At 35.8% G+C, this 15,770-nt stretch overlaps 1 protein-coding gene across 1 annotated transcript; it reads left to right on the plus strand.

Moving 5' to 3' along the window:
• The first annotated feature begins 5,116 nt into the window (after nucleotides 1-5,116).
• Nucleotides 5,117-13,994, plus strand: LOC128506429 (interferon-induced GTP-binding protein Mx3-like). Its single transcript, XM_053476859.1, has 14 exons — nucleotides 5,117-5,216; nucleotides 5,313-5,368; nucleotides 5,461-5,657; nucleotides 5,879-6,016; nucleotides 6,176-6,330; nucleotides 6,432-6,570; nucleotides 6,675-6,873; nucleotides 6,956-7,034; nucleotides 7,202-7,324; nucleotides 7,415-7,547; nucleotides 7,723-7,881; nucleotides 11,214-11,290; nucleotides 11,413-11,631; nucleotides 12,532-13,994. Exons 2-14 carry the CDS (start codon nucleotides 5,313-5,315, stop codon nucleotides 12,754-12,756), a joined length of 1,899 nt encoding a protein of 632 aa, XP_053332834.1. The 5' UTR covers nucleotides 5,117-5,216; the 3' UTR covers nucleotides 12,757-13,994.
• Nucleotides 13,995-15,770: the final 1,776 nt, after the last annotated feature.

The raw sequence follows: 15,770 nt of genomic DNA on the forward strand, positions 1-15,770 counted from the left end.
TGTGATGGATTTCAAGTACATCAATAAGTTCATTTGGACCTAAATACCACTTTAGATGTACTTTAAATCCATTTGTTAATTAATCTGGTAAACCTATGCCCTATACCCACTACAGCCTCAGCTTTTAGTTTTTATCTGATGGATTTATTAATCCATTTGATAATGAATCTGGTGAGCCTATGCCCACTACAGCCTCAGCTTTTATTTTTTAGCTGACAGAAGTGAAACTTGATATGGTCTTCTGCTTTAGCAGACAATTTTCAGACAGTTTGACAAATCTCCATTGACCACTCTCATCAGCTAGGTATTTCTATGACCACAATTGCTCCTCACAAAATGTTTTTTACTTCATTTTACCATTCACAATTAAAAAAATTCAAGGTCAGTGGGCTAGTTATAAAAATACTCAATCTAGACCATCTAGCACCAACAATCAGGGCATGGTTCAAATCACTGAGATCATATTTTTCCTATTCTGATGTGCATTGCCAAAAGTTGCTGACCGCTAATCTGCATAACTTTATGCTTGACACTTTTACCACCGTTGACAATTAGTGACAGGATCATGGGGATCAATGATGACCACAAAAAAAAGGTATCACTCCACCCAATACAACAGCAGGCCACATGGCCACATATGTGGCATAGCAATCATGTTCAGGGTTGTTAATCCAGTCTCCATGGAGCATCCATGGAATGCACTGAGCAAACAAGTTTAATCCACAGAGCCCCTTTCTGCAACCCATATACTGTAACCTAAAGTATCCATTGCTAATGTTCTGGTGCCAGAGCCTACAGTACATCCCGGAGATCTTGTGAAGGTATGCGCCAAGCAGCGCAAGGGGAGCCCCTACAATATTGGTCCTAATGTTTTACATTTTAATTTTAACACTGATTGGTGTATATCTCAAAGTATAATCATTGATATGATGATACGTTTCCTGTGAGGAATAAGTCTCCAGTGTCATTGCTAACCATCAGAGCTAAAGCTATTTCTTTACATCTTGTGACAAGCGAATGTTTTTAAGATGTGAATTTGGCTTTTTGTCATGTCAATTTTGGCATGTTTTAATAATATTTTTTAAGTACTGAGAAGAAAACATTAATTTTGTTATTGTACAATATCATTAAATCCTACTGAAACAATGGATGTATATAAGTAATAAATAAAATCAATTAAAAAGGGATTTTAGATCCACATAAAAAAATCTATTTCCAAAAGACTCCATTCTATTTTCAAAGATTTCATAGCTATACCTGTAAACTAGCATGAATTTCTGATTTAGCACATTAAATAACTGGTAAAATAATGGTTTTAATTTAAAATGCATGTAATACTGGAAAGCATAGCAGAAATAGATACTGTTGATTCAGGATCGGGTCAATCCTTAGCTCAGGTTACTTTTTCTGTTGAGTTCCACTGGCCTACATTTTCTCTGTACTCGCATGTTGGTCTTTTACATCAAAATACTGCTTTAGTCACATGAAAAAACGTGGAATGATAAATCTGGAGATAGGATCAAAGCAATAGTTAAATTTAATGTGCTTTAGTTTTGTCACACAATTTTCATGTATACTGTACTATATGCATACTTATAAGATACAATATGCTGAGAAAATTAGCTAAATGTATTTTATATATATATATATATATATATATATATATATATATATATATATATATATATATATATAAAAAAGACTTCACAGGACAACAGGTAACATATACAGAACAGTTTATTTCCTTAAATCCAGTCATCTGAGGGCAAGACATATTTATTTCATATAAAATCCCAACACATTTCTTTGCCAGCAAACTGAAAACTGATAATCTATTGTGGCATAGGTGGCAAAAAATGATGTTGATTCATAGACATATGATCATGTGTTCATTATACTTTCATGTAACCTAAATCAAAGAAAATGACTGAATACTGTGTATCACTGTTTACCTTTAGTTTCGGTTTAAGGTACATTCTCACACTATAATCTATTGTGGCATAAATGGCAAAAAATGGTGTTGATTCATAGACATATGATCATGTGTTCATTGTATTTTTATGTAACCTAAAAGGAAGAAAATTACTGAATACTGTGTATCACCTTTAGTTTCGGTGTCAGGTACATTCTCACACTACTGCATGAATTCTATTAAGCCTAATCTCTCCATCTGCTCCCAATAGTTTGTTTCAAAGTGTTTGTTTCACGGTTCCCGTGCTTGAGTTACATTGCAACCGTGACCACAATAAATTATGAGTGAATGTCGTACTGAACCATGATTGGGAATTCTAATCATATTTATATTTTATATAAGTATATAAAAATATAATATACAGAGAGTTCTTAAGTGTCATTTTATGCATTCTTCACATCAGCCAGGCAAGCATCTTTTTTTAACCTTTCTCTAACTATTAAAATGATCTTTTGTGATTTTCGTTTTGCTTTCTTTTATAAAGCCAGAGACACACGTTCCACAAATCTGAGTCATGTTCTGTCTTTGGTTTAAAAAAAGTCAGAGGCGGAGCACTGTGGTGGAAACACTGTGAGGCACACTATGGGAAAGAGCTGATAACAGGACGTGATTACACAAGCTATATCCATGCATACATTCTGTACAATGCCATGCACAAGTACATTTCCAAAGTTTATAGGGCTACAACCTAAAACATTTTAATTACTTATAAACAACATATTTGGTTGGTGGGTGCTGACAAACCAGTTTTAAATTTGCTGCTTTATGAAAACAGTAGAGCTTAGAGAATGCACACACACGTTCTTACATTTTTAAAGCCTGTTCGTAACATGCTAGTAAATATTTACCATAGTGCTAAATTCTCCATTCTGCTCAGAAGGTGTTGATTAATTTTCTATAACAGCTTACAGTACTGGGTTTGACCCTCTTTTGCCTTTACCACTGCCTTAATTCTTTATGGCATGTATTTAAGGTTGTGGAAACGTTCCTTGGAGTTGTTGGTCCATATTGACATGAAGCATTACACAGTTCTTGGATTTTCCATCTGATTAAAGTAAACTTATTACCATGTTCAAGAAACCAGTTTGAGATGATTTAGCTTTGTGACATAGTGCAGTATCCTGTGGTCATAAAAAGAAGGACGTTGTCAGCAACAATACTCAGGTAGGCTGTGGCCTTTGAACAATGTTTAATTGGTACAAAAGGCACAATGTGTGGCATAAAAATATCCCTACGGGCAGGATGGATCCATGCTTTCATGTTGTTTAAGCTAAATTTTAACCCTACCCTCCGAAATCGAGACTCATCACACCAGGCAACATTTTTACAATCTTCCCAAAATTGCCCAATTTTGGTGAGCGCATGAGAATTGTACTGTCAGTTGCAGTTTCCTGTTCTTAGCTGACAGGAGTGGCACCCGGTGTGGTTTTACCTACCTGTGGAACTTCCACTCCCTGGAAATTTTTTTGTCTATTTACATTTTTTTGTCTTATTTGTGGTCTTGCTATTTGGTATCACCCAAATCAATAGGTTCCCTTTTTTTATTCTAGTTCCTCTCAAAGGTTCTTCCTTAAGTTATCTCATGTAAGGAGTTTCCTGCCACTACCACTTCTCTGTTGCTCATTAGAGCTAAATTGAAGAAGCTATACATTTGTACTTTTATGTTATGTACAGTATATGTATATCTGGAAAAAAAAATTGTGTCAATGTACTGTATATTTGTCACAGTCAGGCCAGGCTCCGAACCCAATCTGACACAGCGCCCCCTATCACCCAAATACTAATCACAACCACCTGACACCAATCAACCTAAACACATAAAGACCACACACCATGCTTGAGTCAACGTCCGAGCTCGTACCCATGAGTGTGGACTCAACTACGGACTTTCAAGTAAGAAGATTAAGACTTGCCTGTTTACTTACCTGTATCTCTGCTTTCAGAAGATCTCAGTCGAATCTCTTCAACCCCCGGTTTTAACCCCATGTCATCTAGTGTTCTCTCATGAGAGAAGTGGAAGATAAGATTTACTGTTGGTCACGCTGCTTCCTAAGTTTGCCGTTTATATTATCCTAGCTCAACCTGCTAACAAACTTAAGACTCATCTTTTGCCGCAAGTACGTTGACCATAATAAAACCTACTCATCTTGAAACCTTTGTGTGGAGTCCATCTGTGTTACAATATTGTTTAATGTCCTCTAAAAAAAAAAAAGGAAATTGAATTCTGTTAATTGAAACTTACCAACTTAGAACCAGCATTGACAGTAATGCCATATCACTTATCATAAATTATTTTTCTAAAACGGTAGTTGTAGTCTATTTCTTACATATATTTTGTCAAATAATGTGAACCATGAAGACCTACTTGTACAAGGAAAAGTTGCTTCTTATTTACAGAAGGATTGTTTGTTTTACCATTTGAATGACTGGAATGTTGTGTAAAGGTGTAGAGGAGGACAAGTGGATTTTTAGCTGAGTTCTGGGCTTGCAATTGTTAAATTTCCAAAATTCAATAAACCTTAAAGCAGCTCATACAAAAACAGGTGAGTCACTAACTCACGCTTTTGTGCAATCAAGTTAAAGAGTAAATAGACTGGTGGCAATAAAACAAATGAAGAAATCCCTATGCTGTACCTGCAAGTATCTCCTCTCACTGCCATAAATGTTTATTGGTTTAATTTCTTTCAATTAAAAAAACATTGGTACTAAAAAAAAAATTTAGTATATTTTCTATTTTGTTAAATTATAATTTAAAAAAAAAGTATGAATTGAATAAAAGATTATTTTAGTTGTCGAACAATTATGAAACAAATACAGTTCTTGGTAGTGGCTCTTACTGTTTGTAGCACTGAGTTTTTTATAATTTTTCTAAAGGTTGTCCAAAAACTGTCTCCAGGGTGTGGGGGATAAACAAGATATTTAAGGAGGTATAAACACTACCTGGAAAGTCCATACGTCCTGTATGGGAAAATCCAGCCATTTAGCTGTTTTACTTTTGCTTTCTTTACTTATTGCACAAATGTGGGTGTTTTATGAAAGTTCTCCACATCCAAGTAAGTGTGTGTGTGTGTGTGTGTGTGTGTGTGTGTGTGTGTGTGTGTGTGTGTGTGTGTCTAAACCACTCAAATTACTTTCAGTTTATTCACATCTGGGTGCACGTGTCTGCATACAGTATATAAAGAGCCACTCGGATCACTTTCAGTTTATTCACATCCTTTGTAATCAGGTTGCTGTACACAGCTGGGTAAGTAAAATACCTTTTTTATGACAAGCTAGATACATTTTAGTTTACAAAGTAAAGGAAATATACAATAGTTATACCGGCAATTTTTTTTCCAAGATGATGGAGAGTGAGCATAGTAGTTATGAAGACATTCCTGATGCTGATGAAAGCAGGTCAGTAAAAAGTTGGTGATAAAACAATCATGAACTTGTGTCATGTAATTTTTTTTTAGACATAAAACTTGATGCATTTTATTTATTCACAGTAAGCAAATGGAAGGGGTGTTTCACAGTCATTTGGATGAGAAGGTTCGTCCTTTTATTGATCTGATTGACTCTTTGAGACTGATTGGTATTGAAGAAGATCTGGCTTTACCAACTATAGCTGTAATTGGAGATCAGAGTTCTGGGAAAAGCTCTGTGTTGGAAGCACTATCTGGAGTAGCATTACCCCGAGGGAGCGGTGGGTTGTTTTTCTATTTCTCTTTTTTCTATAGAGTTTAATAAATATATTTTCTTACATATATTACTATATGTGACATATGTGATATATGACAGTTGAGTCGTTTGCTTTTTATAGCATTTGACAGTTTCTTTTCACAGTGTTCTTACTTCTTTGTCTGACTGACATTAGGAGAAGTAGGAAAACAGAAGCTGAAGTATAACGTCCTTTTTTAACTTTAGGTATTGTTACGAGGTGTCCACTGGAGCTGAAGCTGAGGAAGATTAAATGTGGCGTTCAGTGGAAAGCTGTAATATCTTATGGAGATGAGTTTATTGAGTTTAATGACCCATCACTGGTTGAGGGTTACGTGGAGGCAGGTTGGTAAAATTCCTAAAAAAAAAATCATAATAACCAGATAAAGACAAGGACAATCAGACAAACACACATAAAAATTCTTTCTTATGGTTTTAGAAAGAGAATATTGGTTCCAGGTTCTGATTTTGACTTTTATAATATCTGTTACATTTTTCTAACAGCCCAGAATGAGCTGGCTGGAGAAGGTGTTGGAATTTGTGATGAACTCATCACTTTGGAGATCATGGCTCCTGATGTGTGTGACCTTACACTGATCGATCTTCCTGGGATTGCCCGAGTTCCTGTAAAAGGTCAACCAGAGGACATTGGATATCAGGTTAGTGTAAATTGTAAATAGACTATTTTTTAAAATACTTTTTTATATTAAAATATTTTATTACACTTTATTTTAACATTGCTTGTCTTATTGTTGTCTAGATCAAAAATCTCATAGGAAAATATATAGAGAAGGATCAAACTATAAATTTAGTTGTGGTGCCATGTAATGTTGACATTGCAACAACAGAAGCTCTGAAAATGGCACAGGAAGTGGATCCTGAAGGGAAAAGGACTTTGGGTAAAACTAGCTAATTAACAATAAAAAGCAACATCATTATTTTTAAACTTCTTTTTGTTAATATTATTAATGTATTTTGTTTGTTGGATTGTTTGTTCTAACAGCTATTCTTACAAAGCCAGACCTTATAGACAGGGGAACAGAGAAAAACATCTTGGAAATAGTACGAAATCAGGTGATTCCTCTAAGTAAAGGATACGTCATCGTGAAGTGCCGAGGACAAAAGCAAATTGATGACAGGATCTCTCTGGCTGAGGCCACTCGAGTAGAGAAGGAATTCTTCAGACGTCATGAGTACTTCGGGTATAAACAACTAATTCATTATTCATAACACTTGACCCAATTGTGGTGACTGGAAACTTACTATAAATGTTTGTACTGCCAGTTGCCTGTTGTATGAAGAAAAAGCTACTATTCAGTGCCTTGCCACCAAACTGACTCAAGACCTGGTAGATCACATCAAAGTATGCTTCTACTCTTTTTACCCTTACTAATATGCATGATTAGGTTTCAGTATAAGTAAGAACAGTTTAACATATCAAGAAATAAGAAAAAAAATAATAATAATCAGAAAAGCAGTGATGCTAGGTGAATTATATGCACTGAATTTTTCTGTGTGTGTTTGTTTTAGAAATCATTACCTTTAATCTCAGAAGAGATCAAAAAGCAGCTGTGGAGCATGAGAAAAGAGCTGAGTCATTGTGAAACCGGCCCACCACTGGACCCGCTTAAGAAGAAGATCTTTTTTATAGATGTGTGTAGCATTCTTGATTAAAAAATAAATAAAACCTAGAACCTCATGCTACTCTTCCTATATCTTGTTCATGATTGCTTGTTATTTCAGACCTTGACAAAGTTCAACGATAAGATCAACCGCTTGGCATCTGGCGAGGTGGTCAACGATGACAACTTGTTTGTACTGCTTCGTTCTGAGTTCAAAAAATGGAAAGATCATCTTGACAACACAAAGGCATCATGTAAGTACACAGTACATTATAAGAAGCAAAAGCCCCCAAATCTATTATTGAATGTACAATAGGAACAAGTACTTCTAATAAACTTTAGGATTGGCCTTGAGCAGTTTTAATAAGCTCTGTGGAAACTCCACAACTGGGGAAGTTAAATTTTGGTCAAATTTTCAATCCAAAACAGTCCACAACATGGTCCAGGAGGTGGTGAAAGAATATGATCTGAAGCACAGAGGACGAGAGCTCCCTGGTTTCAGTGACTACAAGGTGTTTGAGATGGTGGTGCAGAGGCTTGTAAAACTGCTAACAACACCAGCCACTGACACACTCAAAGTCATAAGAGGTAGGTTTTAACCCTCACAAATGTTATTAATTTTCTAATATGTTTAGTAGACCAATAGTAAAAACAACTCAATTTAAATGTGTTTACTGTATTTATCAAAAAGGTACAGGAAACATTTAGAATATCACAAAAAAAAAAAATGTACTGACAATCAATTGCCAAAAACAGTCATCATTCTTGGTTTATTATACAGTGGACTATAATTTTCAGCTTTTTGCAATTTTACAACATGCTAATTTTGTTCTACTAAAAAATTTTGTTCTACTAAAAAAAATATATATCATTACAGCCTGTTAGTAATGTGAATTTAATAGGCAATTAATTTTCAAAGCTTCCTAATGATATCTGAATCACAACTTATTGGATATTTAAGAAAGTTTCTTGCTCTATTTAAGTTTAATTTAGTTTAATGCATGGATTCTAAATTAATTTACTTGGCGGGATTAGAACGATTATCAGCTCAGGGGTCCCCCAAACCACTCATCTGCAATCTTTGTTTTCTTATTTTAAAAGGTCTTAAATTCCAGTTTACATGAGCCAGGTTATTAGCACCTGACTAGGGTACAGTATTCTGGAACAAGAGCATTCACAGACTGTAGCCATCTACGGAATGTAAACAAAGACTCAATAGTTTTACAAATTCATATTCAAATAAAAAAATGTCTTGTCACATACAAAGCCTTACACAGTATGATATGAAGTGCAATGCTTATACAACTTCCCATGACCTAAAAATGGATATCTGTGCAAGAAATAAATTGCATTGGAGTGTACAATTAAAAATATAAATATTTCAATAAAATAATAAGAATCTGATAAAAAAAAAACTTAAAAATGTAAGATAAAAAAAGTAAAAAAAATTAGATTTTTTTAAGTAATTAAAATAGAATTAAAATAGAAGTGTATAAAATGTATACATTCTGTCAGCAAATTACAGACTTTACAGAAAGGAATTAAAATTCAGTTAGTCCTTACTTTTGTGAAAAGTAAACAATGTCTAAACAGGAACAAAAAATGTGCATCAGGATGTGTGCAACTTGTGAGCAATACACAATATATATATATATATATATATATATATATATATATATATATATATATATATATATATATATTTGTGTTTTATATTTGTGTATATATATTTGTGTATATATATAACAAAATAAGTAATGTGCTACATCCTGATTTTGATGTGTTAGCAGGAATGTAGGTTGTTTGATTTTTGTGTACCATAGCAAAAAAACATCCAGTTGTTTAGTTCTTTGTGGTGTTCTGATTGAAAGTCCGTATAGCCTGTGGGAAAAAGCTTCTCCTCAGTCTCTGTGTTAAAAAAACAACACAGAAGTGCTTTCCTGACTGCAACAAAGAGAACAGTCCATTGTTGGGGTTGGGGTTGTGGAGGTCCTTTATTCCTAGCCTTGGTCCAGCACAGCTTGCTGTAAATTGGTAAAACAGGTTAGGGTGCCGAGGTACCAGAAGCTGTCCATTTTTTTTTTTTGATGGCAGGGCCTGGTAGATCCTCTCCTGCTTTGTGCTAAAGCCCGCTATCAACTCCTTTGTCTTGCTGAACTTTAGGAGGAGGTTGCTCATCTGGCACCAGTTCTCCAGGTTTTTAATCTCCCCCTGGTAGGCTTTCTTGTAGTTGTCAGTGATCATGCCCACCACGTCGTCTGCAAACTTGAAGATAGTTGTGGAGTTTGTAGTGGCCTCGCAGGCATAAGTGTACAGTGAGTACAGCAGGGGGCTTAGGACACAACCCTGGGGGGCTCCAGTGCTAATAATCCAGACATGCCTGCCCATTTGTACTGCCTGTGGTCTGCCAGTGAGTAAGTTGGAAATCCCATGAAACAGCAGTGGCCTGAGTCGCAGGACCTCCAACTTAATGATGAGTCTGGTGGGACGTATAATATTAAATGCTTAACAGGTGGGTTAGTGTTGCGTGTAGGCGGTGTGAAATGGCAGCATCGGTCAATCAGTTTGAACAATGTGCAAACTGTAATAGGTCCAGTGTGTCAGGATATCTGGAGATGATGATATCTCTGACCAGCCTTTTAAAGGACTTCATCACAACTGAGATCAGGGCTACAGGGCGATAGAAGTTGAAGGCAGTAGGACGGTGGTTTTGGGGATGGAACATGATGCATGTGGGGGATTACTGATGATAAGGAGAGGTTAAATATTAACATGAACACAGGTGCTAGTTTGTCTGCGCAGTCTCTGAGGACTCAACCTAAGATGCTGTCTGGTCCTGCTGCTTTGTTGGTGTTCACCCTCCTGAGGCTCTCCTTAAATAATCCTCTGAGATAATAAACATGTTTTCTGTGTTGGCATTCCCCTTCTGTTTGGAGCCATTAGCATTGCTAGCACACTAGCACTGTTAACTGCACCCTTAATGCAAACCCATGTTCCCAGGGAAAGGTCCTAAGTAGTAGGCCATAGATCAGCCATAGAACAGACAAATCAGTCATAACATGAAAACCAGATAGACGAAGTGAATAACATTGATTATCTCTTTAGAATGGCACCTCACTGGGGTGGGATACATTAGGTAGCAAGTACTGCATTATATAATACTGCATATGACAATAATCAATTCTCATGTTTATGTGTTGGATGCATGATGGGCAAGAATAGGGATCTGTGTGACTTTAGCAGGGGCCAAATTGCACTGGTTAGATGACTAGACCATAGCACCTTCAAAGAGGCAGGTCTTCTAGGGTGTTTTTCCAGAATGCAGTGGTTAAAAAAGTGACCAAAAGTGATCAAGAGGCTCTCTGATGCATGTGTAAAGCAATTCTAGGCTATCTGGACTTCTTCATATAAATAAACAAAGTAAAATATTAAATACAAATTAAAGAAAAATGATGGTGGCTGTGATAGAAACAGTCTCAGACTCGTCAGAGTGTCCATGCTGACCCCTGGTGGCACAAAGGGGACCTACACCATATTAGGCGGGTGGCTTTAATGTGATGACCTTCTGAACAGCTTTAAAAATTTTAGAGCTGTTCAGGATTTGTGCAAGATGACATCAGACCATTATTATATACATTTACCACAATGGTATTGGGAAGTGTTATTGTCAGGAAAATAGTCAACACTTGACTTGGCTTATTGACCAGCTTCTGGTACCACCACCAAAGACTTGATTAACAGCACACACCAAAATATTTGGCTACTATAATATCACAGCAGCTTCTTTTACCAGCCTCTTTTGGATTATGATGTATAATGCCTTTTAAAAAGCCACAAGAATACAAAGCATTGGTTAACGCAGTAATTCTGTGATTGTTCTATGTACTCTATAAATTGTATGAAATTTTGTGGTGTTTCAGAAACCATACAGAAACAGTTTCAGGATGTGTCCAAAACCTGCTTCCTCAACTTCCCTTTCCTCCAGTGTGTTGCAACGGTAAATATTATCATCAATATTATCATAAAAACTAAGTTTTAAAGCAATTGTACCTTAAAAGTGTAAACTTTTTCTAAAATAGTTAAAGCTCAGTAATCACATACTTAAAATTAACATTTCAGAACAAGATAGACAACATTCAGTCAAAGCAGGAGGCCAAGGTGGAGCAGAGGATCATGGAGCAGTTTGAGATGGAGCAACTGGTCTACACTCAAGATGGAATCTACTTCAAGACCTTGAATGAGACTAACTCTGCTGAGGGACAAAAAGCTTCAGAAGACAACTTTGCTGGGTTTGACAACAGAAACAAATATCCTGAAATGCTGAGGGCTTATTACGAGGTATATTTAAGTAGTTATGTGGTCCTTTCATATTTATTTTTGTAAACACACTGCCTGGCCAAAACCATTTTTGATGGGTCAAATTATTGGGCTGCATTAAGCAAAGAGAACAACTGGGCAGGTATGAAATTGGGCTAAGAACCCTGCAAGCCCCTGAGAACATAAAGATTAGACTTTGGAGTAATTGAAAAAGATCATGTGATGAATCCAGACTGACCCAATACCAGAGTGATGTGTGTATCAATATAAAAAGGGGAGCGCATAAAGTGATGCATCCATCACACATAGCACCCACTGTACAAGCCTCTGGAGGCAGTGTTATGATCTGGGGTTGCTTACTCAGCAACATTATGTGGCAAAAAAGTGAAGGCAGCTGAAGACCTGACATGAACCGAATGACCAGGGTATCACATCTATGGAGTTTTTCTTCTCTGATGGACTTAGTTGTAAAAGGGTGGTTTTGGGAGTGTGAGGAATCATTTTCATGAATGGACTGGCCACTGCATTTTAAACTGTAATCCAACAGCTAAATGTGTCTAAATGAAATCTTAGAGTGTGTAACTTTTTTTGTGTGTGTGTGTGTGTATTGTTTAAACAGTAGGGTATATGTAATATGCAAATAACATATTTTGTCTAAAAACATTTTGGTATAAAATAATTAAAATTATTTAAAATTATTAAATCATAATTCTCACAAATATTTATTATATTATTACTTTGTACTGACTGTTATTTTATTTTATAAGATATTATTATTTGGGCAAAATTTATCTACTAAATGATTTATGTTTAACAATATATAAACATATTTATTATGACATACATAATACACAATTTTAGACATTTACCTTAAAACCTAGAAATCTTTTATTAAAGACTTTTCCCCCCCTCTTCTGACAGATTGTGGTGCAGCGCTTGGCTGACCAGGTGCCTATGCTGATCCGATACTTCATGCTAAAGGAATCTGCGCAGCTGCTGTGCAGTGAGATGCTGTGTTTAATGGACGGTGCCAACGTGGCCGAGGCTTTGCGTGAAGAATCGGAGATCAGCAGACGTCGTGTTGACATCCAGAACCGCACAGACCGCCTTACACTTGCTCAAGAGAAACTCAGCAACTTTGTTTGAAACCAGGGGGGCAGTGCATAGCAGGGTTTTATATCAGTAATTTATATTCAGCTATTTTCCGTTAACTGAATGAGGTGTGTAGAAACACTGATCTCCGTAGATTTGTGGCCCTTCAGAACCGACACCAACGATCTACAATGATTTTTTAAAAATATTTTACAAAATATAACCGTCAATATTAAAATTAAATGTGTAGCTAATTTTTTTTAGGTATGTTGAAATAACTTGAAGTACTTATATATGAACTATATTTCAGTTAGTGTCATAGCTGACATGTTTTGACCTTTTAAGAACCAGTATCAAATGCCGTTGGTAAGATATATCTGGGCCATTCACTGGGCATATGAACAATGGCCCCAAGTCAATCCAAATTTGCAAAAGACCATTTTATGATTTGTTTTGTTTAGTTCTGTAACCTCCACATTAAACACTTGATTTGGATTTAAACATCCTGACTTTTTATTCAATCTCGTCTTCAACTGAGTGTGTACAACAGTTAAGCAATACCACAACAGAGGGAGTGCTGTTGTGATGATTATCAGCAATGCTGTGATACGGTCAGATGCACAAGGGAGCAGCCTGATGGGGTTATAGCCACGCTGATATTCGGCACAACCTCAAGTGATATTGCTTATATTGTGTTTGTATCACTAACACCACTTAACAGATTTATTATTTATTTAACCAGTTATTTTGTAGTATGTAGGCAAATTGTGAGAAGAATAAATCATGTAGGTGATGGAAAGTACTATAAATTTGTTTCTCTTTACATTTACATTTCCAAGTGTCTCTTATGACACTTGCTTTTGCTTTATGTGTGTGCACACGTGTGTTATAATAAACAATACTTCCATTTCCAGCTCTAGAATATCAGCTCTGTTAACACCGAGTTCCAGGGTTAAATCCCAAATAGCTTTAAACGAAAAGCTAGTGCACTAGGGTGTACAATCCCATTTCCCAGAGGCAAGATAGGACCCTTAATTATGGGCTAGGGAGGGATTTGAGATTCAGCCATGCATTAGAAGCTAGTTAGCATTGCAGCTCAATTTAGGTGTAAAAATTGACAATTTAGAACTTGAAAGCAATAAAACAAAAAGTATTGTTTAAAATGTCAACGTTATACACATTTTCTTGTCATTAGTGCATCTGTGACAGGTTTTGAAGTATTTTTTGGCATGTAACTGTTCTCTCCTTTATGTCCCTGAATATCTATGCAACATTAAAGTTATTAAAATATTTGTTGGATAGTTTCTTTTCTTTGTTGGACAGATTCCTACAAGCATTTATTAGTTTGATAGTTAATCATGATATTGATTTAAACAGCCAAACTCCAAAACTTGTCCACAGTCTATTCTCTTGTAGCCAGGCTGTGTGACCAAATAGCGCATGTGTCGTTTAATTAGCACAAATAACAAAATCCTAAATTTACTAAATGTAATCTTAAATGTAATTTTAGATTGCCAAATTTTATAATATTTTATACTTGTCAGAAGAGCTCGATTCCCGTCTCTGTGTGCATGGAGTTTGCATGTTCTCCCTGTGCTTGGTGGGTTTCCTCCAGGCACTCCACTTTCCCCCCATGAATGAGTGTGTGAGTGAGTGTATGTATGTGTGCCCTGCGATTGATTGGCACCCTGTCCAGGGTGTACCCCACCTTGTGCCCTAAGTCTCCTAGGATACGGTCCAGGCACTCCACGACCCTGAATACAGGATAAAGTGGTATAGAAGATGAGTAAGTGAGTGAGTGAGTTGTCAGAATACCCCAAACATACCCCAATTGAAACAAAATGCATATTAAGACTGTCATTAAACATACCCCAATCGCCACAGCGATTTTTTTATGGTAAGTCCATGTGAATTTTTCTTTTTATATTTTTTAGTAGGTTGTGGTAGAAGCAAGCATATTTTATCGTTCAAATTAAATGTCTTTACATGGGCGTGTGAAGTTGTTTATTTTTTCTCATTCAGTTTTTTTACTAGCTATAACTAGCTATATCTGCATCAAATCTGCAATTTGAAAGGGTGAATATTTTATATTAAATTTAAATCGAGTGCTGTATCCTGTTATCCCTCATATGTTAAATCGGTCAGATTTCAAAGTAATTTGTAATTTATAATGTAATTAGAGATTAAGTCATAAAAAAGTCATAACAATATGTTTTATATTATGTAGCCGGAATACTACAGTGATGGATAATTTCCACATCTGAGTACTTTATACAACAAACACGAAAAATCAAAAGCTATTGACATTTCCTGTACAATAATGAGTAAAAAAATTAATAAATAAATTACACGTATGTACGCCCAGTGCTGCCTCACCTCCGCAAGAACTTCTGAAAACTACCCCTGGCTGTGATGTCTCTGTAGTGTTTAAAACAGTGGATTTATTTTATTTGGATTACTTTTAAATGCCAACCTTTGGTCTAATACAGTATATAATATAACCATAATACTGTTATGGTATAATATAATAAGTAAATTACTCAAAAATATACACTAAATTTATTTTCACATCATGTACATTATTTTGCATACAGTGGAACCTTGGATTACGAGTGTAATTCATTCCGGAAGCAGACTCGTATTCAAAAACACTCGTTAACCAAATTCAATTTCCCCATAAGAAATAATGGAAACTCAAAAAATAATAATAAATAAAAATAATCAACACAAAATATTAAGTAAAAATAAAACAAATTAATCTGCACTTTACCTTTAAAAAAAAAAAGAAAAAATAAATCCCGACCGATAAGTGTTTCTTTTGTGCGCGCAGGCGCTGTGTGTGTGTGTGTGTGTGTGTGTCTAAAGTAAGCTCCCCTCTCCCCCTTCTCGTCTTACACTGTTACCCTTCCTCCACTCTTTTCACACACGCGTGCGCACACGGCGGAAACACTGTTTTGTTGAAAAAAATAAACAAAAAATCTCTCTAATGACCCTCGATTGAATGAAACACTACGGATTTACTGCTGTAAAGTAAACATAAAAAAAACTAACCTGCACTTTACCTTTAA

The sequence above is a fragment of the Clarias gariepinus genome, chromosome 18, assembly GCF_024256425.1.
Source record: "Clarias gariepinus isolate MV-2021 ecotype Netherlands chromosome 18, CGAR_prim_01v2, whole genome shotgun sequence".
Classification (NCBI taxonomy): domain Eukaryota; kingdom Metazoa; phylum Chordata; class Actinopteri; order Siluriformes; family Clariidae; genus Clarias; species Clarias gariepinus.

Coding starts and splice junctions, on each gene's coding strand:
- LOC128506429 (XM_053476859.1), top strand. CDS start 5,313: ATGATGGAGAGTGAGCATAGTAGTTATGAAGACATTCCTGATGCTGAT. Junction 7,035..7,201: donor ACCTGGTAGATCACATCAAA/GTATGCTTCTAC, acceptor TGTTTGTTTTAG/AAATCATTACCTTTAATCTC. Junction 7,325..7,414: donor AGAAGATCTTTTTTATAGAT/GTGTGTAGCATT, acceptor TTGTTATTTCAG/ACCTTGACAAAGTTCAACGA.